The sequence below is a fragment of the Vanellus vanellus genome (genome assembly GCF_965231255.1).
Source record: "Vanellus vanellus genome assembly, chromosome: 16".
Classification (NCBI taxonomy): Eukaryota; Metazoa; Chordata; class Aves; order Charadriiformes; family Charadriidae; genus Vanellus; species Vanellus vanellus.
The window spans coordinates 14,126,593-14,149,617 of NC_138921.1; the positions used below are offsets into that span (position 1 = coordinate 14,126,593).

Sequence of the window (23,025 nt, forward strand, 5' to 3'; positions counted from 1 at the left end):
GTCCAAAGTTTTTGAACTGCAAGTCCAAACTATGCATCACCTAACCCCAGCTTTTGCTAACTGGAAGTTATATACATATATTTGAAACTCAATATACATTTGAAACCATTTTAGATGCAATAAAGACTTTAAAAGGATCAAAATAATTTAGCAACAAATTAAAATTAACAAATTAAAATTCACAAATTGGGACTGAAAACTGCCTCTACAAAAACCTCTATATCTGGATGCGATGGAGGGAAACACTTGGTGCTGCCTCCGTTTCAGGGTCGCTTATTTTAAATCCTTCTGCTCCCAGTCTGTGTGTTTGTTATTTTACCTCCGTGGTCCCAGAGTGGGTTATCAGCACCTCTGCCCTCACAGACCCTCCCGGCCCCACAAAGGAGGCTTCACAGAGCCATTTATTTGGGAAGAGGCCATGTGTGATTCCCATCTACAGTTTTCTTAGTCCAGGTACAAACATCTGAATGATACTTAATTATTTTGTCACTCATTATTATAATTCTGTACCTTTTTGTACTCCAAGGGTACAAAGCGGATAATTGTAAGTGTACTCTTCTCACAAGAAAAGCAAAATTAGACCATCTTGAAAAGAAACTGATGGTATTTGCAGCTTTATTAGGAAGTTCTTTTGACTCACTGAACTCAAATTTTATTTAAAAACTGTCATTCCACTATTAGAGAAGGAACTTTATTAATAAGTAAGAAGTATGGAAAATTTTTGCATAGGATATCGGATATGCAGAATATGTAATTCAGCTGAAGCATATAAACCTAAACTGACCCAATCAAATCCTCTTCCTCTCCCAAGAGCAGTCGTTTCAAGGCACAACATTGAGGCCACTATGAAAAGTAGGGTCTTAATCCAGATTAGGATGGTCCAAGAGGAGAATTTGGTTTTCCCTTGATGCAATTCCCCTTGTTTGGGCCTTTCTAGCTGAAATATGCCCCCAAATTTCCTTCTTGGCTTTTTTTTTTTTTTAAATTGTTTTTTGATTTTACTCTCACAGACGTTGGTCACTGCCACCGAGGAGCTCCAGCAAAGCTTCCTCCGCTGGGGCGTGACAGGGCTTCAGTTCTATTGCTCTCCAGACAGTTGTTGCTTCAGTTGTCTGGCATTTGATTAAACCTTACATTTATTAAGACTGAAAAGAAGCTGTTAAATAGGTCAGGGTAAGTTGTGCTTTAATTCAGCCCATTATACTGTCAATACAATTTGTTGCAATGGACTTTTAGCTCTCCAATTTCTTCCAGTTTGGACACACCAAAGAGCAAACCAAGCAATGGGAGGATGCGTGGGGAAAATGCCCAGAAATACACCATTTGTGGGGCAGGGTACCATGACATACGATGCATCTTATTTTTTTTTCAGTTTAAAGAGTAAGTTTTTTTTAAAATTAAATGAACCCAAAGGACCTCAGTATTCTACATCTGAAACCGATCATTTTCGCAACGAAAGGAGACAGCTGCTCCAAGCTGAGTTTGCTCCCACAAAGCTTGGGGAATCACCCAAGTGAAATGCCCGAATCAACTGAAAACTGTCAGAATCAATAATTTAAGTTTATTCTGGGAACTTTGTAGAATAAATAGAGAAAAAACATTTAGAGAAACATATGTTGGAATTCTTTAAAGGTGAAGAATGTGACAACAACATACTGTGGAAGTAGGATGCTCAGATGTGTGTTTTATTGCTGCCATATTCAAAAGAAAAGCCTGAGGAAGCGGTGGGAGGGTCTTGGACTCCAACCAAGCGTGTGTTGGGTTTAGCTGGATGAGCACAAGAGTGGGTGCGGCGCTGAAGGAGCTTCCCCACTGCTCTGTTTTTAAGAATTATTATTACAGGATTTAGGAGGATTTGAAGTGAAAGATTTGAGATGTAAACTTCACTGGTTGACTTTTGCTTAAGAGGCAGCCTTACAGGAAAGCTTTTCTTTAAAACTCTTCTCTCCTTTTTGCTGGGAGCATCTCTCTCAAGATAAAAACCATGTTGGTTTTACATCAAAACAACCTAAAGTGAGAACTCTAGGTTATCTGAAATGTCGAAGCACTTACACATTCATGCAAAGTGAAATGTTGAAGTTGGTGAAGCTGATGCTTATGAAATACCCTCTCCCTATGATTGTGTTTTGCCGCAGATTTACAGCTAATTCTCTACTTAACTACCTGCCACGAGATTGTTCAAATGTAAGGTTGTTTTAATTAGTGAAGTTACCAAAACCTGAGAATTATTTACGGTATAACTGTGACAGAGGGCTTTGCAGGACCCTTGATATTGTTTTAAAACAGGCAGATCACAGTAGGAAGACGGAGGCAGATAAATTTGGCCATACTCAAACTAATGCCTCACTTCAAGTCCTTAACTGAGGAATTAATCCAGATCACAAGATGAATCAGCAGCACCAATTTCCAGTTGAAACATGTGCCAAGTATTTTATTTATCATGGCTTATTGTCACCTGATGTTAGAATAGGGACTCATCCACATTTATATTTTGTCCTTTCCCGTTTGCACTGCACTGGAAAGAATCGGTATATCTAGGACAGGGGGAAAGCATCTAAGGAAACAGCCTCAATTACCATAAGAGAAAAGAATGAATGGAATCTGCATTCAGAAATAGTCTGGAAGGTGAAGGAAAGGAGCTCACGTGTGACTGTACATATATAACTACATGTACTCAAACAAAATTTAACAGCAAAAGAACAATCAGTTGCTGTGATCCTTAACTTGATTTATTAACTCAATTTCTTTGATATGTTTTCTGGCAGTGAATGGTTGATAAGTTTGGGATTAATTAAGGTAAAGGCAAAATAGATTTCATATTTGTAGATTTGCTGTGCAAAGGCCTGAGATCATCTCTGGCAGCAAAAGCCAGTCATTCAAAAGCTGGAAGGTTAGATTTGCAAGACACCTAAAAAAATGTTCTTAAAATATTCAAATTCAGAGGAAAGACACCATTCATCATGTGTTGACACAAGTGAGGCATACTTTTATAGCCTTAAATCTAGAGCAGCTGTCTGCTCCAGAAATCCAGAGTGATACAATGATGCTGGGAAACAGGGAAGGAGCCTCACAAGCCTCCTCCAGGCCAGCCTTCTGCTCGGGGCAGGACAGAGAACTTTATGCTCAAAAGCAGATGAAGAAGGACGAGCCTGTGCAACGCTCTTGGCGCAGGTAACGCAGGTAAGACAGTGCGGTGCTGTTGCATGAAGGCACTGCTGTCCTTCTGTACATTTTAACTTTTTGGGTAAGTTGTGTTTAAGGCGACTATTTCAAGGAAGCCCCAAACCCTCTTTTAAGCAGCCTGCTTAAACCTGCACAGCAGCATTTCTTGCCTCTGTAAAATGATAAACTGAAACAAAGTCTCATCCGAGCTGTGGGAGCAGAGGGAGGGATGGGGAAGTAGCCAAACAGGGCAACTGCCTAGGTTTTGTTTGCTCCGGTGGGTAGGGAGGCATTCTTGAAATTGAGTATGTGTACGTGACTGGGTTAATTAGCTGTTGACTGAAGAGCATATGTGGTTTGTTTAGCAGGCTGGGAGGAAAGATATGCAGAAAGAAAGGAAGCTCTCCTGAGATAAACCAGGCTCCAGAAAACAACGCATCCCGGGGTATGTGCTCTGAGGAGTTCACCCCATGCTTCAGCTGAGCTGCACGAGCTGCTCCTAGTGCAGGGCAGGACAGGTGAGGTGTGGGACGCCAGGAACGCCGGCTGCTCAGACCCCCTCTCCCTGTCCAGGGCCAAGGGGCGGGAAGCTGCCAGGGCTCTTCTGAGCTCTTAAAATTCCCTCTCTAAATCCTTTATCCAGCTGCTAAAAGAATTTGCACTCCTATAATAGTCCATTAAGGTCTTTGATTATCCACTGGGTGCAATGGGTGCAGATATTTAGGGGTATGTTTCAGTCAGAAAGAAATGGAACCCCAAACTATGTTACTCCTATATATCTTTTCATGATGAGGGAATTTTATCCATAAGATTTCCCCCCTCCCTTCCCCCCAAGATAAACATTTAATCCAGACAGGAAACGTAATGCACAAAGACTGGATTTTTAAAATGTCTTTTCTGTAGGAGTCGCTCGTGGAGGGAGAGTGGGACACCGGCCAGCATAGCCCTACCAGACACAACCTCTGCTGCCCTTCCACTGCCCCTTCCCCGTGTCCCCGGCCATGGGAGTGGGAAGATTTGACTTTGGTCTGCAATTTTCCACAGGTATTGCTGGGAAAGCTTTCCAGATTAGTGCACATCCTCTTACTTTTTGCAGGATCCATATTACAGAGAATGCCAATTTGAAAACTCAGTGCAAAGTTAAATGGATGAACATTTATAAAGATTTTTGAGTTTCTTCCTTCAAGAAATCTAGTTTTGGAGCACGTTTTAGTTGTAGAAATAAAAATTGCAAAAAGCCTGAAAACCAAAAGAGAAGTTGATAGTTAAATAAAACAAATGCCGAGAATGTGGATATGGAAACTTAAGTCACTCAGGACAATAGACTATGATATATATATTATGTGATTTTTTATTTAATGACTCCTAACTCAGAAATTAGAGTTCTTTTAAAATTGACAGATCTAACTAAAATCTGCAGCTTCCACTCTTAGGAAGTAAAATTATATACACTATAATAAACAAATTCTCAAGTTCTAGTTAAAAAAACGCCGCTGTTATCCTGCCTTGCTTTGGTTTTATTCCCAAAGTTGTGATTGAAATAATGAGATTATACAAACAGCTATAATCTCCCAGGAGGTGGAAAGAGATTACAGGTAATTCTGAAATCTTTTGTAACAGCGCAACATTAAATACTGTTAGAACCAGCTGTATGGCCAGCTGTGCTACACTCACATTATTTGTGTTTAATGAAATCCTTTGGTGTTACTGTTTTAAAGAAACAGATCTCTTGAATGCATATTAATAATTAGCACATCTTAGCTAAAAGACTTTGAAATAAATCTTTTGGGGTTATAACTGTACACAGCCTCGACATGCATAAGAATTGTTCCTTGTCAAGAGGTGTAGGGAAGAGGTAGGAAAGTTTTGAATAAAGGTCTGGTGATTCCTCAGTGCAAGGCGATTCTGGGAGAGCGCCAGGGCCAGCCTGGCTCTGAGTGGGAAATGCACACTTCCTGCCTTTGTACATGCAGTGCCCATAGAAATACGGACCACGGGCCTAACAAACATGTCATCAGGCTGCAAAATTATGGCCCAGGGCAAATATCCACCAGTCATATTTATAGCTTTCTTCTTTTCTTTTGAGGCTTATAGCTCAGGAGTGAAATTAATAGTTTTAAGGGTTATTTACAATTTATGGTGTATTCTATGAGTACTGATGAATTCTGTAAGAATTCAGAGCACGCTTGGTTCGGAGTGTGATTTAATGAGCAGAGAGAGCCCAAAAGAAATGCAGCTACATCTTAGGGGTGGCTCTCTGATAAACTGAACTGAGATGACAGAGTAACTGCAAAGGTAGAGGGCTTATTTTCACGCAGGAAAGGAAAATAATTTTATTGGTAGGGAATACTCCAACCTTGTGGTGAACTGGAAAGTTTCAGCATATATCCAGCGCAGAATTAAAACTGGGATCTGAGATGCGATTCTTTTTCTGTAATCCAGAATCCTGCAGGCTCCCTGTAAATTAAGATCTCATTACACAGGATTGTGGACAAATCTAGAATCCTAGGAAAATCTAATACATGTATAACAAACTCCCGTGACATTTATACTACGCATTATTGTTGTACTTCAAGATTACCAAGGCCTGCCCCAACACGTGTTTGATCTCTGCACAATCGCAGACCTCACTGGAGGAGCTGAAGGGTCACAACGTCCCTATGGTTGGTGGTTGTTAAATCAGCAGAAATCCCCAACCACCACAGGTTCTGAGCAGGTTTCTTTGGAAACTGAGCACAGAGGCAGGCAGCAGGTCATCGACTGCATTTCCGGTGTCCACCCACACACATATGAAAAGGGCATAAAACGAGCAAACAGCACTAATATAGACCTAGAAAAGCACCAGGGGCAGCGTGCACACTGAGGAGGGACTCTGCACCACATGTTTTTGGTTGTTGGCGCCAAATCCAAGGAAACAGGATCCTACAGATACCCTTTGCAAAAAGACATGATTGCACTCAAGTTTTTACTTTGGCTTCACACCTCCCCTCCCACTTGTACTTTTTTTTTTTTTTTAAATGCTTCCTTTCCCTTCCTCTTTTTCTTCCACTTAGCATATTTCCACCCTTTTGCAACAAACCCACCCTCCAAGAAGCACCGTACCAACATTCACGGCCTCTATAGCTGCTGTCCATCTCTCCCTGCCCTGTGCATTGCTCTCACCGTGAGCCCCTTGCAGCAGGCCCGTACACTGCGGCACCTGTACAGCCCAGAGGTCACCAGGCCCTGCTCCCAGTTTGCCAGTCCTGCCGCCACGCAGGTTATTATTATTATAATAATTTAAAAGATCAGGAATCGCCTCGTCATCTTTTCTTTCAGATCTTAACGACGCGCTGCGACCCGGTCCCTGGCGGCTGCTGGGCCGGGCCGCCTCAGCCCGGGGGTGTGCGGTCACCTCAGCCCGCGGGTCCATCTGAGGGGACCGTCCCTCTGAGACGCCTCCGCCATCGCCACACGGACGCTTTTCGGGTTTCATATTCCCCACCCCACCCCCTCCAGCCCCACGGAGCGCTTCGGCCTCCGCCACAGCACGAAGAACCCCGGGAAGAGGCGCAGGGGACCCACCACCGCCTCACCGGGGCCGCGCGGGCATCGGCTGAGGAGAGCCCTCGCCTCAGGCGGAGGGCGGGGTGGGGTGGGGCGGGGCGGGGCGGCGGGTGGCGCGCGCCGCCGCGGCGTCGCGCCCAGCCCCGCGCGATGACGTCAGGGACGCACGTGGCCGGCGGGCCCGGCTGCGGGCTGGCGCTGCCGCCGCCGCCGCCGGTGGTAGAGCTCCGCGCCGCCGCCGCGCCATGAGGGTGCAGCTGGAGCGGTGCCGGGGCGAGTGGCGGGAGCTGGAGGAGGAGTTCCGGCAGCTCCAGGTGAGGGGCGGCGGTGCGGTGCGGTGCGGTGCGGTGCGGTGCGGTGCTTCGCCCGGTGCTTCCCTCGCCCTGCCCCTGCCTTGCGCTGCCTTCCCCCATCGCTGCGCCGGGCAGAGGCGGGGGGAGGGCTTTCCTCCCCTCCCCACAGCCGCCCGGTCGCGCTGCCGCAGGCTGGGAGGTGGCCCTGCGGGAGCGGGACCGGCAGCGCGGGGTGCGCCACTCCCGAGGGTTCCCCTCCGTTCGCCCCTTCCCCGGGAGGGCTCGGGGCGGCCTCGGCACGGAGCATCCCCGGGGTGCGGGAAGGTGCTCCCTCCTCCTCGCTGCGGCCGTGCGCGACGCCGTGCCCGCAGGCCCCGGGGGTGCGCGCAGACAGCGCGGGGGTGCGCGGCCTCCCGCAGCCCCCCCAGAAACAGCCCTGTGCCCCGGGTACCCCCCGGCGGGCGCTACGGGACACCCCGGACCCAAACCGCGGCCGTGCCCCCGGTAGGTCTGGCGAGGAGCCCGAGGGGACGCGGTTCCCGCTGCCAGAGCCAGGGCGGAGAAGGGCGACCCCGCGTTTTCGGGGACCCCCTCGCACGGCGCGAGGAGCGACGCGGGTGACGCCTGTGCCACGAGCATCGCCTGGCCCGACTTTAATTCCCTCTGGTGGGATACGGTGGGTTTTCCACCTCGCAGGAGTGCGCTGAGGCACAGAAAGACCTCGGGGCAGGGGCTGAGAGTTCTTTCTGCGAAATGCTTTTACCTCCAGAAACATTCCCTTCCCCGAATGTCATCAACGCTGCGCCTGTACACGTGCTTTAAATCTTTAAGCTAGTTTTAAAACACGACCGGCTGTTCTCGCCCTGCGTGGCTGTTCGCCTCTTTTAGGCTGTTAAACAGAACGTGCGCCACAAAAAAAAAAAAGGGGGGGGGGGGGGGGCGTTTTTCCAGATTTAGCTCGTTGTCTTCATTAGAAGTCGGTTCAGGTTGTACGCTTGTTAACAGAAGAAAAGGTGGTGGTTGGGCGTTGAGGGGGGGATTGCCGGCTGGAGTGGTTCTGTTTCTGTTGATCGTGTGTTTGCAGTAAATCCCGGGTGCACCGACCGACCTTCTCGCAGAGCGCGCTGCTCGCGTCTGACCCAAACCTCAGCAAATTGTCAGTGACTTCTCCCTGCCTCGGTTTCCCCTCCCATCAAAGGAAAGGAGAAATGCTTCTTGGTGGGTCACAGCTGCTGGTGGCACAAGGTCTAATTCCTCAGGGTTTAGTATGGTAGAGGTGAAAAGTTGGGATAACATCCATTATCTGAGAGCTTCAGGGGTCATAATCTGGAGGTGGTGTTGCAGAAGAGGGGAACGCGGCACTGTCCAGAGGACATGACTCTGCTCCAGCTCCATGAGACGCTTTGGAGGAAGTCTCTGTGCTCCCCAACTGGATATAAATCAAACTGTGATGTGTTGGGATACAAATTCCCAACCCGTTAGTAAGAAAGTACTTTGATGTGGGTGTCCGTTCGTGTTTGCCCTTCCACGTGGCATCTCTTGTTCTTGAGTAGCCTGGTTTTCCCAGCAGTAGCCTGACCCCCTCTGCATCTGCGTCACCCCCCTTCAGCGCACTTTTTGGATGGCCTGGCTCTTGTCTCGGGCTGGAAATGCTGGTCTTGGGCTGCACAGGAGGTGCTGCTCGTGTTTGGAAGGAGCTCCTCGTTGGCGTTTTCCAAGGTGCTTTGGTCACCTCCACTAAAAGGGTTTCTTGCACAATGCCAGTGGGGAGAAAGAGTTGATGGGACACAGATTTTATTGTGCGTTGAGAGCAGTGGGGGAAAACAGTCTCTGTTTCAATGCACTCCTGCCCCATCTCGTATTTTATAATTGCATTGTAAGTTCTATGTCTTCTTTTCCTGCATGGGATGACCTTGGACTGTGGGTGTAGCTCCTGCCCCTGCTGGGCCAGTGCCTGGCATGGGGCACTCAGGGCTGCGCTTGTATTTGGGGAGCTCTGACTTAAGGGGCTGATGCTGCGGTGCAGCAGCACTGAGCAACAGCTCTGGAGAGCGGGGACCTGCCGTGAGGTGGGTTTGGGGGGGACATCCAGGTTTGCAAAGCACTTCTAACCGGCCACATCTGTGGGTTTTTATGGTTTGGGTTGCCAGGGCAGGGACTCATCTCTGGAGCAGCAGCCCGAGGAAGAGGTTGGGGCTGCGGCGCATTGCCGTTTTGGGGCAGGGACGTGGAAAAATGCAAGTTGCCCTGCAACAGCTTGTTAATTTAAACCCTGTGTATGAACACGTAAACCAGATTTTGATTAGGAAAAAGCCCTGCGAGGGCTCCCCGTGAATGTGGTTTGAGTCCTGCAAACGAACAAGTGCTGTCCACGAGCAGGGCTGTTGCGAGTGCAGTGGAAAATAGACCTCGGGGTACCTACAGAAAGCATCGAGCAGTTGCAGCATAGGGCCGCCGTGCTGAACTGTTACCTGCCCTTCGCCTGCGGGTGAACTGGGCAGTGCAATTTCCACTTGCAAACTGGGCAGTTGCTGCCCCGGCACTGTAAAATTTGTAAACTTGGGTGCAGAGACAACTCTCATGCCCGGGAGCTCTTCAAAGCAGGGCAAAAAATACTCCTCTCCCTGGGACGCGGGTCCTTTGTTTTTCAGCACGTGTTGTTTCCTACGCGGGGAGAGAGCGGTGGCCAGACCTGACCCTCCGGGCAGGTATGTGGCCTGTGGGTTATATGTGTTAATGTAAAGGCAGCACTGAGCTGCGGCGCTGCCGGCGGGTCGCCTTTGTAAGCAGTCGCCTCTCTTGATGAATAAATAACTTCCCTACTAGCAAATGTTATGTTCCTCTAAATATCAGTGTCATTTTGAAATCATTATCCCGATGTTTTTGGCTAGTGGTAGAACTTACCAGCTCTCAACTCTGCTTGTTTGTGTTTCCAATAAATACTTGAATGCTTTTTTGGCAAAGAGCTTCTTACACCCTTTGAAACAGCCTTTTAAAAGACACCGTTGCATGACATCTAGAGAAGCAGAATGAGTTACTGTGCACTCCCGGGAGCCCCGAAGTCCTGCCCGTGCTAAGCAAAGCCAAACCGATCCTGAAATTATGAGAGCTGCGGTGCCTGGGCATGGTTAGTTTGGTCATTAAGGTTTTTAAATTGGATATCAGAGCTTGTTTTGCATTGCTTCTGTAAATAACGAACAGCCAGGTACTAATGAGGAGGAGAGCAAAGATTTGTTTTGTATGGTTTTAGCACCATGTTTGTGCTCCGGGGAAAACTGGTGGTAATTTTCTGTGGTCATTGATGTGCCAGTAGATAAAGCAGCCGTGCAAATAGCCATCCAACCCAGGCCTTTTCTTGGCACTAACTCTACAAACTCTGTGTTTCCAAGTTGTTATAGATCTTAAAATTTGCCCAGAGGGCATTGCACGGTGTCTGGTTAGCTCTTCCTGAGGTCTCCCTGCACTTGGGAGGGTGGTGAAATCACTGCAAAGGGCAGGAAAGCCGAGCGCCTTTATTCCCGAGCAGAGGGAGCGATGTGAGAGCAGAGGCACCTCTCAGTGGGCTTGCAGTTGGTTAGCGCGTCCTCGTTATGGCCGGTCAAACACTAATTGGGGGCTTCAGAGGGTCAATGAGCTGTGATTAAGAAGTTTCTCTCGAAGAGCATCTGATGCCACAGGGAGGGGATGGGTAAGTTCTCAGTTAGGTTGCTTGAACATACATGGGGTAGAGGCGGCACTGGTGGATAGGAGGCGTCTAAACCCCCAGAGGTGGGTCTGTGCCTGGTTTTGTGTTTTGTGTGTGTTTTTTTTTTTTTTTTTCCCCCTCTGCCTCCTCATCTTTCTTTCCCCCACCCCCCAGATTTAATCTGTCAGTGAAATCAGAGTTCCTGCTGTGCAATTTAGCCACCCATTTGATGGGGACAGATTGGGATCAAACAGAGGTTTAGGGCTTTGTTACAGGGTGGGATGAGGAACAAGGAGCTCCTGAGTGGGAAAGCTCATTAGAAAGAGGAAACATGATGAGTGCAGAGGATGCTTTTTGTTTTGCAGGAACTTCATTAATGTCCGTTTAAGCTGTGTTGGATCCGCGCTGGTTTGGCATCACCCCCTCCTTGGTTGTTTGCAGGGGTGCCGGTTGGCTCCCCAAAAAACAAGGTTTTGCCCGCTTCCTTCAGAGGAGAGGACCAAAAGCAATATGTAACCTTGAAGGGCTCTTCCTACCAACCCTCTCCTCTTCTCCTGCAGGAAACGCACAAAGTTTACAGGCAGAAACTGGAGGAAGTCACCAGCTTGCAGACGGCCTGCAGCAGCTCCATACACCGGCAGAAGAAGACACTAAGGGATCTGAAGCACAGCCTGCAACGGTAATGGGAGACCTGGAGGGTGGAGGAGGCAGGGATGGGGTGTTTCTCCTTCCCACAGGGCTGAAATGTTTGGATTTTTAGCATTTTAATATGCAATCTGTGTTGCGGTGGCAAATTTGCTCCATATTTATTCTTGAGTTGCCTCCGTCTATGACAGCCAGGTCAGATGTTTGTAACCCCATGAGAGATGGAGTCCTGTAAATGAAGAAGATCTTTGAGGGAGCCTGTACAGGTTTGCATCCTTGTAGTGTGTGCCTTACGCCGCAGGACCGTACAGCTTTTGGTCTGCGTGTTTTGCTGGGTGAGCAGAGCTTTGCTCCGTAAGCCGTGCTGGGAGAGCAGCACCAGTCCTTGAACCTGAAGGTGTAACTCTCTCCAGGGTGGATTTCCAGGAGGGAACTCTCTCTGGCTGATTGCCGAGAGCCACGAGCTAAATTCCTTGTGTTCAGGTCTGAACACACCACCTCCAACACCACGAGTTGCTAACACCGCTGTGCGCTGCTCTCTGTTTTACATTAATTGCTAAAACCACAGTTTGTCAGTAAATCATCAGCTGTGCGTTGTGTTATTACATCCTGAAATATTTCATGCGGGAAGAGCTGCAGCCTCGGCAAGGGCAGTGCCTGAAACCACGCACAAAGTTCCCAAAGTGGAAGGAGTTCCTGCAAAAAAGCACGATGTTGCCTAAGTGCCCTGCTGGGGATGAGGCACGGGATCCTGTCACTCACCTGAAATGAAGAGAGAAGCTGATTTATAACCCACCCAGTTGAAATAACTTACACCGGCATAAAGCAGGCAGTGAAATAAAATCACAGTAAGCCAAATGGTGCTGCAGAAACGTAGGTGCAAAGTGCGCAATGGCATCAACTCACGCAGTGAGCTTTTTAACAGCGTGGATTTTGTGACAACGCTATTTTCCTTTCAATAAAAAGGAGGTAAAAGCATGAACGGGCATATCTCGTTCCTGTGTTGTTGCAGGTGCAAGCCCAGAGCGAGTCCTGAAGAGTTTGCTCTCATTCAGGAGATCAGCGCCCAGATCAAGGAGAGGCAAAATGCCTTCTTCGACATGGAAGCCTACTTGCCGAAGAAGAACGGGTATGTGCTTCGTCGGGGAGGCACGCGCTCCAGGAAGGGCGATTTTTTTTTTTAAAGTGTTCGCAGCGGTGTTGTTCCCGAAGGGGTAACGTGCACGTTGAAGAAATACATGTAAAACTGGCTTAGTCATAAATCTCTTGCTGAGCTGCTGTGTCAGTCGTATACAGAATTCATTAGCTGGAAGTGTAAATGTACTCAGCGTAGGCAGTGCAGGTTTTTCTTGTTAAAATAAAAGTAACCCTGCATTGGCGAGAGATCCTGCAATTCACTGTTTCACACTGATGTTTTCCTGTGCTAATTTTTGTAAGACTAAATCAGAAAAAGAATTTTCTCTCTCTCTTTTTTTTTTTTTTTCATAGTCTTTTCAACCTAATTAAAATTTATACTTTGCTTCAAGTGGGATTGCTAGGACAGATTTCGTTCAGTTGTCAAGGGCTGTGCAGCCCCTCAGAAGTTTCTATCAGAAAATTTTCTTCCAGTTTCTCCCCGTTATTTTTGGTTTTGGACAGCGCACACTACATATCTCGCCCTTAGACTGTAGCACAGAAAAGGGACCAGGAAAAGAAACCTTTTCTCTAACTTCTTGGAAATGCTGACCAATCTTTTCACGCTTAAATCCTCTTCTGTAGTCTCTCTCTCCAGTTTGCCTTAATTGAAAACCTACAACAAACGTGGCTTTGGCAGACATACCGGTATTTTCAGCTCTGATCTGGGTCATCTTGCGGCATTCAAATAAAATGACTTACCTGCGTCTGCTCTTGGTTTTTGTCTTCCAGCTTGTACTTGAATCTGGTGCTGGGAAACGTGAATGTAACTCTCCTGAGTAACCAGGCAAAGTGAGTGAGTATTTCTGCGTGTGTGAATTTGGGTTTCTCGGGGGCCATCCGTGGATATGGACTGAAGTCCAGAGACAGGAATGGGTTTCTCTTAGATCTGATAAAAGATGACCTGTCGAGGGTGGGCAAGTTGGACCATGACATGAGGCTTCTTGTAGCTCTCATGGATTCTGTCCATCACTTGCTTTTAAGCCCAGCCCAGCTTGTTGCCTTAATTGTAAGGGTTTGGGTTTTCGTTTTTTTTTTTTTCAATGAAAAATGGTATTGTGCCTTCTAGACATACAGTGCTTCAGAAAATGGAGATGATGATGATTATTATTTTTTATTTTACTGTGCCAACTGAGAAACCAGCTCTTACAGACTTGAGCCATTGTCTTGCAGTGTAACGGCCGTGCAGCCCAGACGGACCCGGCAGGCAGAACACTGCCTTTCACTGCTGTCTGCTGGTTTTCTAAGTGTTTCAAGCAAAAACTCTATCTCTGGGCTTGACATGTGGATTTGTACGTGGTTTGAAAAAAGTGAAGCCGCGTTCTGATAAAACACCCGTTTGTGTCCGTAAACGGCGGCTGTTCCCTTCCAGGTTCGCCTACAAGGACGAATACGAGAAGTTCAAACTTTACCTGACGATAATCTTGTTACTCGGGGCCGTCACCTGCAGGTTTATTCTCCACTACAGGTAAGCCTGCGTTTTTACTTTTAATCAGGTGTTTTGAATAAAAATGTGCTGGATTTCAACTGCCTTCTCTTCTGTTAAGGATGGTGAGATGGGCTCCGGCGATGTTTAGGCTTTGAGCAGTTGGACAGCAGGACAGCTTTTACACTTCTTCAACACGGGCAGAATCTGTATTTTAGCTACTTGCTTTTCCTTGTTTAACTTTTTTTGAAGTCTCTTGTAACTGAGAGAAGTCCAACATCGTGTTTCCTGATCTGTTGTTTTTCTGCCATCGTGCTGTGCTTCAGCCCGAGCAGTTGGTTTTGCTCGTGGGTGGTCCCAGGCAGGGACCGGCACCGCGCTGCAGCTCTGGGGTTGCAAAAAGCAACAAGAGAGGATTGGCATGAAATTGTCAGACCTGAAACGTTACCTCTAGGTTACGATAAAGTGTCTGAGCAGCAACGAGCTTCCAGTATTCAGTTTTGCTTAAAAACCAGGAAAGTGTTGGCGCTGGACACTTCCACTGAGGTCTCTCTGGATCTGAGGTGAATGCGGGATCATACCAGAGAGGTGCTGCCGAATGCAGAGGCTGCTCTGAATCCCCTTCGCTTTGGGGGTTTGCAAATTGGCAAAATGAAGGCCTTTTTTCTCCCCGGAGTGTAATGCTCTTCTGCTCTTTTAGTTGATTAGATTTATATAGATCTCATGGAATCTCCTCATTGAATTAGCCTGGAAATGCTTCTCTAAATTGGATCATCTGCTGCTTCCATGGTGCTTTCTCTCCTTCAGAAGGAATTAATGTCATCTCTGCATACCTGCTTATCGGCTCAGGATCTGCAGTGTTACATCATGGGGCACTTCCCGGAGGAAAGGACTCTGAGCCCGGCAGTGCTGCCGATGCTGGAGGCCTGTGGATTAGAGATGTTCAAGACTGAGGCTTCATGTCCATGGCAGCTTTTTATTTGCCCAAGGGGAGGGAGGAAAAAGAGGGATTATTTTTTTTTTTTTAACGTGTCTTTATAATTTACAAGATTTTTTTTTTTTATTGCGTATTTCTCTTTTTAACAGGGTGACAGATGAAGTGTTTAACTTTCTGTTAGTGTGGTATTACTGCACGCTGACGATACGGGAAAGCATTCTCATTAGCAATGGATCCAGGTACCGTGCCACCTGCAAAAACTATTTAAAGCATCAAATGTCCTTAAAAGAAAAACAAGCCACAAAAGCAGATTCAGCTTTGTGCTGAAGCCCAGCAAACCCGAGATGCTGATGCCTCTCTGTGGGGTCTGTTGTCTCCATCCCCCTCCCTGGTTGCTTCCAAGGGCAGATGTGGTCACCTGAGGTTTGAGGAGAGAGGAGAAGATGCGCAGTTCCTAGAAGTCCATAAGCAATTTGTCCAAAGCGTTGGATGTTCTTGGTAGCTGTGGGTTAGTTATAGGTGTGGTCTGGAGTATAAGTGTGTGTGTGTTTTTGGTGAAAGGACCAACCAGAGGGACTGGCTCTATGCCCTGCAGTCAGCGTGGCCGCCCCGCGGGTCACTGCTGCGTCTCCTGAAGTGTTTGACTCAATTACAGTCGTGCCGAGGGAAAGTTGGAGGTTAGGAGATGATGGTAGAAAGAGCTGGGAACGCAAGTAAAACCCTGGGAGAAGTTAACTGAACGATGATCCTTACTCCAAGCCCTCCTTTCTTTGTGGCACCCGTAGCATCCCACGGCAGGGTGGTGAGGTCCTGCTGGTGAATCGCTCCTGGAGCAGCCCTGTTAGGTCTGGGTCGAGAAGTTGCTCGAATTTGCACATGTGTAACTTAACCTGGAGTCTGGCGTTAGATTCTTAGCAATAACCTGATGGTTGCACGTCCCCGGTTTTCATCATCCAGACAGGCTGGTGAGGGGAAACCGCAGCCATCGCCACGTCTCTTCCCAAGCGTGAGTCTGTGTGTTGGCTTGCCGTTGGGTGAATGGCTGCTGCAGCAGCGACGTTTGCAGCTCCCTGTTGCATTAATTAATTGGGATTCTAAGGTGTTTCATTTGCCACCTTTGAGCAGCTAGCATCGCGTTAGCCCAGCTTCATGCACTCATTCCTGCTCCGAACGCTCCACAGAGAACTTGTACGCTCCCTTGTAGTGGTGCTTGTACAGGAGCGGACCAGCACTTGCGTTAGTGGCAGGAGTCAGTGTTGTCCTAATTAAGTGGTAATGCCTAACTATCAGCTGGGAGCAGCTTCTGGCTCCTTGTTTCAGCCGGTCACTTCCCTCTCTGAAGCCAGTTGCTTCCATGATCTCTTCAAAAGGGGGATGGGAGAGAGCGTTTCTGGGAGTCTTGTGTCGGCATTGCTGTTGGGATGCTTGTGGTCCTCACTCCCGATGCAAGAGGGGGTTTGTGCCTGGAGGCAGACACCGGTGTGGTGTGTGCAGTGGGGAAAACCAGTGTCCCCCTGCTTTGCCCGGGGCCGAAATCTTAAAAACGGGCCAATTTCTGGGAGCTGCTTGAGGACACAGCTCCCAGCGCTGACCGTGGGCAGCAGGGATGAAGCTGTCTCTTCTGCGGGCACAGCTGTCCCCAGGGCTGCTGCAGGTGCGATGTCTTGTTTTGGGGTGCTTTCCGGAGAGGGGGGGGATCGCAGTATGGCTGGAGATGAAGAGGGAAAAAAAGCATGGGGATGTAAAGTCACTTGCCCAAGGCCAGCGGAGAAACCTCTGAGCCTGCGCTTGCTGTAGCCACAGAGGTTGGTCACAGCAATTCGGGCGCTGTCTTGTGTTAGAGGTCGTGCACTTTTGGTTGGAAATGCCCCAAAATGAACCCATCCTGTTGGCTTAGTTTACAAAGCAGCTCCAGCCCTGGGGCAGCTCTTCACTTCTTGATTCTGCCTCGCTGTAGCCCTTGCTGGCTTTACTGTGATTTTCTGAGCTGCAGTGTTCACGTCTGAAAGAAACAGCCACCTCATAGGAAGGACTTGGAAATGTCACTTATTTGCATGGCATGAAAAAATAAAAAGGGTGCGTGGGCTGAAACTTGTGCACCATTAGTCACCAGGGTACCACGTTCTGTGGGAACTGCTGCTTCTCGCTGTGCTGGAAAGCTCGTGGAAGCACGCAAGATGTGCCCCGGTCCTGAATCTCCCTCCAGCAGTCGTGGACTCGTGCTCCCAACTAAGCTGTATCACCGGGACAGTGCTCCACAGCACCCCTCTTGCTTGAGTTGGGCTGTCTGTTTTGTTCCCTGTCCTTCCTCCTCCCCCAAGTCAGGATCATTTGTTGTCCGTGCAGCCAGACTTAACGGTGCTAAAAGCCGTGTTTCTCGTCTAACTGCCATGGTTTTTCTGTTCAGGATCAAAGGCTGGTGGGTGTCTCATCACTACGTTTCCACGTTCCTGTCTGGGGTGATGTTAACGTGGTGAGTCCGCTCTCGCCTGCTCGAGGTGCTTCAAAGTCCGTTTCACGGTGTTTGCATCATCTGAGCATTTAAGTCCAGCGTGACCACGAAGCTGTGGGCACATGGCGAAGCATCACACTTAATATTTGTCTGATGTTACAGATGTTTTCAATGATAAATACAACACTGCCAAGTTTGTATTTACATTGCTGACTAAAAAAGAAAACCCAAAAGAAACAAACCCAAACCCTAAGCTGATGTTGTGCTGATGGTACCAAAATCTCTGCAAGCCCTGATTTCTGTCTCTGTGTAAACTAAGCAAATAAGCAGCACTTTGCTTTAGAGGGAGGACACCACAAAATGAATTCTGTTTGGTGCCTTTACTGAACCCAAATTACAGAGTATAAAGCCAAAACTGCCACTTACCTTCCTATGGGGGTGGTGTTGGTCAGACAGCGCAGCGATGCATCCCGTGTACGGCCCCAGTGCAGCCTGTCTCAACTTTGGCATCAACTGATTAGTTAAAAATTGTTTTAAGACAGCAAATGTTTCCGCTCCTGAGTCTGTAAGGGGATGACGCCGTGGCTGGAGCAGAAGGTGCCCTCTCCTCTGTCTGTTGTGAATTATCCTTAGGAGAAGGAGCACAACCACCTCCTGCTCCCCCACTTGGATTCTTGATGCAGATGCTCCCGAATGGCTTTGCCGCCCAGAGAAAGCTGCGATAAAGCAAATGAATAAGAGGGGGCAGCATTTATACATGTTGGGGAGGGGAAACCTAATCGATGAGAGCGCTTCTCACCCGCCGGAGTTGTGATGTGCGGCTGTAGCTCCCTGCCTGGGCTCCCGGTGGGGTGGAGCGGGCTGGGTACCAGCTGCTTGGTTTGCTAATGGGATCCGGTTTGGCTGAGGAGGGGATGCGCGCAGCATTGTACGCTTTTTATCAAACAAACAGACCTCCTTTGTATTTTGCTTTCAGGCCAGATGGACTCATGTATCAAATGTTTCGCAGTCAATTTTTAGCGTTTTCAATATTTCAGAGTGAGTATATCTTACCTCGCTAATTCACGGGATAAAATAGTTTTGTATCTTACGTGCTTAGAAGAAAATGCTTCTGCTTGGTAAATACTGGAGTATTAAACTGTAGAAATATAAAGATAGAATACAAAAATACAATGTTCAAATATAAACAATACTTAAATTCTGTTGGATTAAACATTATTAAAATGGTTTGATATGTTTATCATACTTCTGAATAGCCAATGCAGCGATGTTTTCTCTCCTCCAGGTTGCGTTCAGTTCCTACAATATTATTATCAAAGGGGCTGCCTTTATAGACTCCGTGCTTTGGGGGAGAGAAACCACTTGGACCTTACAGTAGGTGAGGTGTTCCACGATGCTCCGTTTGCACAGGTTTTAGATGCGGTGACAGGGAGACGGCGGTGTGGCCTTCCGAGAGTGAGCTTTGCCGAGCTGTGTCCCGCGGCAGAGAGGAGAGTGAGGCTTTTACCCCCCCCTTTGGGTCCTGTGCGTTGGGCCCAGAGGGCTCTGATCTCCCTCAGCTCTTGAGAGGGTTAAGATGGAAGGTTTTTTTCTCATCCCTGTCTTCATCCTCCTCCCATTACCACAACCTTCAAGTGTATTTTTTAAATTGGTTGGTTATTGCAGAGCAGGACAGGAATAATCCTTATGGGGTGGTCTGGGTGGGGAGGGCTGCAGCTCCGGTCTGGGCTCTTCTGTGCTCACTCTCCGTCTCTTCTGTTAACCTTTTCCAGAAGGATTTCAGTCCTGGATGTGGCGGGGGCTGACGTTTCTCCTTCCCTTCTTGTTCTTTGGGCACGTAAGTTGGGTAATCCCATTCTTCCCTCTGCGGGACAGGGCACAGGAGGGTCTGCCGCTGCGGCTGCAGCACCGTAAAAAGGTGCTTTGGATCACACACATCTGTGGCAAATGTTTCTAAGGTTTTGGGTTTTTTGCTAGTAATGAAATTGCCTTTTTCTTTTTTCTCCCTTTGTAGTTCTGGCAGCTATATAATGCAATCACGCTTTTTGGGTTGTCGAGGCATAAGGAGTGCAAAGAATGGCAGGTGGGTGTTGGTTCTGCTCAGAAACAGCATGGAGCAGGGGGAGAGGGGGTGTTTAACCACATCCTTAAAGGTATTTGGGCATCTGACCCCATCTAAATATATCGGGATGATGTGGCACAGAGCCTATACAAGAGAACAAGAACCTATACAAGAACCAGTTGCTACTGATTCTTTATGGCTGATCCATGGGTTACACGTACAAAAATATGATGACAAAAACATGATGGCAGTGAATCACTTCAAAAACGTATTATCCGCTTTGTTGCCCCACTTGTAGGGATCCTTTGACTTGTTTTCTCAGTTGCTGTCACCCATCAAACACGTCTGTCCATTTTCTAGCTATACAATTGCTCCTGTAGATCCAGATTGGACCATATCACATGTGCAGATAACATGACGGTCTTTATTTTGGTCAGATCTTGCTGTAGCTCATGTGCTTGCTTTGTTCAGTGGTGTAACAGGAGGAATGCAGCTTCCTGCAGAAACGTCATTCCCTGACGCCTGTTCGATGAAGGTGCTTTTAGCGTAAAGGTTAATCCATTAGATTGGACTTGGAATCATAGAATGGTTTAGGTTGGAAGGGACCTTGAAGATCATATAGTTCCAACCCCCCACCTCCCCCCAGCCCAGGTTGCTCAAGGTCCCATCCAACCTGGCCTTGAACACCTCCAGGGATGGGGCAGCCACAGCTTCTCTGGGCAACCTGGGCCAGGGGCTCACCACCCGCACAGGAAAGAATTTCTTCTTGATATCTATTCTAAATCTCCCCCTTCCAGTACCCCTCATCTTATAATTGCATGCCCTAGTAAAAAGTCTTCCTCATAGACCCTCTTCATTTAAATAATGATTTGATTTTGCTCTGGTAGGGTTTAGCAATGTTGAATATAATCCATGTTGTAATATTAAAAAGTAGTAAATGCTACTTAAGTGATCATGATAAAAATATACTTCCTGTTGACCTCCACAGCTGGATGTGTGAATGTGTATTTGGCTATGATCTTCTGTCCTCGTGTGCTAACGGATCCCTGGACGTACCAACCAACCCCCATCAGAGCTCGCTTAAACGTGGCCAAACGCTACCCTCGCTCTCACCCTTTTTTCCTCTTCCTTCTCAGGTTTTCGTGTTGGCTTTCACGTTTCTGCTGCTCTTCCTCGGGAACTTCCTCACTACTCTCAAAGTGGTGCACACTAAACTCCAGAAAAACAAAGACAAAATGAAGAAGCTGTGAACCGGCCCCGTTCCCCGGCGTGCTGCCTGCCGCCCCTCTGCCTGCAGCAGGTGCTGCGTTTGGGACGGATCCTGCTAAACCCCAACTTACACAATGGAGGGGCTCGGAAGGACTCGTCCGTCCCCGCGTTTGGTGAAGGATACAGACTCTGCCAGCACAGACTCAGTATTACACAAGCATGGCTCTCCAGTCCGCGGTCCTGCTATTTATGTATATTTAATACAGAATGTGTTTGCTTTTGGTGTTGTTTTTTTGTTCCCCCCCCCCCCCCCTCCCCCGTATATAGAGCAACATACACCCGCCTGGCGAAGCGCCAGCATTGGGGAGACTGTGGGATCTACTGTAATTCCAATTCTGGAATGGTATTTAACACTTACCAGTTTTATTATTTAAATTCTGGGTATTGGATTTGCAAAGGTTTATGAACACTCCAGGTGGACCAGTAATGCAGACCGAATGTTGGTTTTTAAAGGCGTTTGTTTAAGGCGTATTTTCAGCGGCAACACTAACCTGTGTCTACTGTGGAAAAAAAAAAAGATGCCCGTCTTTGTACCATACTGCTGCTATAAACACTTTTAAAAAGCTATTTCAAGAGGAGAAATCCTCTTCTAAAAACAAAAATAAGCAAGCAAAAAGAGTTGTTAAATGGCAGGGAAGTCCGCTAGCCTTCCTCCAGGGAGACCAGCTCATCTGTCCAGGCCTGGAAAAGACCTAAAATAAACCATTCAGTATGCAGCTGCTCCAATCCCTTTTCAGTAACAAATATGCTGCCCTTTGGGTTGTTTTTTTCAAGTCACCATTTTTCCTTAAAATGGCCTTGATCAGTGGCAAAAGTGCAGTTGCACTTCAGTTTCTGTTCTCAGTGGGTTTTTTTTTTTTGCTCCCAGTGCCGTTCTGGAAAGGGGAGGACAGGCTCAGCAGAAATATTAAATACTTTTCTTTAGATGCCGCGCTTGTACCAATAATTAAGAGAATGTAAACACTCATTCAGAAGGAACGTGGAGGCCAAATACTGACTCCCATCCTGCTTAACTTCTTGTGCTGCTTGAACTTAAACTTATTCATTTGAATAAACTTGTTTTGGGTGCTTTACCATCTGTACCTCCTAAGCCAGCTGCAGTATTGTGAGCTGCTTCGGGCAGCGCCTTTCCCAAAGGTGAAGGCTTCCTTTGAGCTAGCACAGAGCCCAAATTGGGCAAATGGCTTTGGCAGAGCGTGATCCGAAAACGATGCCCTTCTCCCAGGAGGCATGATCATGAAGAAATATATATGCACTACAGACTTGAAACGGTTTCATCAGTTCTTCTGTTGCCGCCAGGTTAGCAAAATTACCTTTACAGTGTCACTGTCCTGTGGGTATGAAAATAAATTGCAATTTGCATATTTTGAACAACTTTCACACTAGCTGGGCTGTATCTTGTTAACTTTTGACTTTTGCATACCCTGTGAGTTGGGGTTTCTTTGTGTTTTGTTTTGTTTTTTTTTTTTTTTTTAATCCTTTGAACTCTCCAAATGTGAATTGTTTTATTTTGAGAGCGATGCTAGAACCTGCTGGATCTGAGCAGTGGATCTGGTTCTCCAGGGGTGGGGAGCTCTGCGTGCGGTGAGTAACTCAAGTTCTGCAGCATGAGAAACTCTGATTAAAAAAAGCCAGAGAGATTCCTGCCGTGGAGCTGAGGGTAAACGTGGTAACTTCCTGCATGTCGCTGTTTCAGTTTCATAGTGGGTGAGGTGATGGGTGGTTGTGTGTCTTTTACTGACAAGTGGCTTCTCATGGTGAAAGGGCTGCACAATTCTTTGAGATTTTTCTATACTCAAAGATGTGTACAAGCTTGCAATTTTAAAAAAAATTTCTATTTTAAGCTTATAGGGATTCACAAACCTTAATGAAATCAAAACTTGGGGGAAGAAAAAAACAAAGTAAGATTTCAAGGATCAAAATCTCTTTACTCTGCATGTAAAATAATAATGATGCCTCGCTCAAAAACAGTATTTTACCAGCTGATCATGTAACTAGCAGAGGATAAAGTTGCATGAACTCTGTATGATGTATAGTTATCAGGCTCTATGTGTAAGCATTTGTCCAATAGCAGACTATTGGCATGCACCGCCTTAACTTTTTGGCAAAAGGTTGTGTCTTGTTACCGTTACACAAGTCCTATGTATTCTCCTTTAGGATGGGCTGTAGTTTGCCTTATACAGAAAGCTTTCAGGAACACCTGTACTGCAAAAACCTTTTTCCCCCTCAAGTGTTTGGTTTATAGGATGGCAACAAACTAGTGATTGCTTCTGAAATCTGAGATCTCACTGCATGGGGTGTGCAAAAGCGTTAGGAGATTTGAGGGACATGTACTAAGTTGTGCAGTCCCGGAGCATCCCTCCTCCTTAAACAGA

General features: G+C 47.3%; 1 protein-coding gene across 2 annotated transcripts; it reads left to right on the forward strand.

Moving 5' to 3' along the window:
* The first annotated feature begins 6,921 nt into the window (after nucleotides 1-6,921).
* Nucleotides 6,922-20,829, forward strand: TMEM120B (transmembrane protein 120B). Of its 2 annotated transcripts, none has more exons than XM_082491708.1 (12): nucleotides 6,922-7,022; nucleotides 11,247-11,365; nucleotides 12,344-12,460; nucleotides 13,237-13,296; nucleotides 13,877-13,972; nucleotides 15,017-15,106; nucleotides 17,275-17,340; nucleotides 18,296-18,357; nucleotides 18,605-18,697; nucleotides 19,092-19,156; nucleotides 19,334-19,406; nucleotides 20,518-20,829. In XM_082491708.1, exons 1-12 carry the CDS (start codon nucleotides 6,954-6,956, stop codon nucleotides 20,592-20,594), a joined length of 987 nt encoding a protein of 328 aa, XP_082347834.1. In that variant the 5' UTR covers nucleotides 6,922-6,953; the 3' UTR covers nucleotides 20,595-20,829. The 2 variants fall into 2 exon arrangements, with proteins under 2 accessions (XP_082347834.1, XP_082347833.1); XM_082491707.1 differs by having other exon boundaries at nucleotides 19,334-19,402.
* Nucleotides 20,830-23,025: the final 2,196 nt, after the last annotated feature.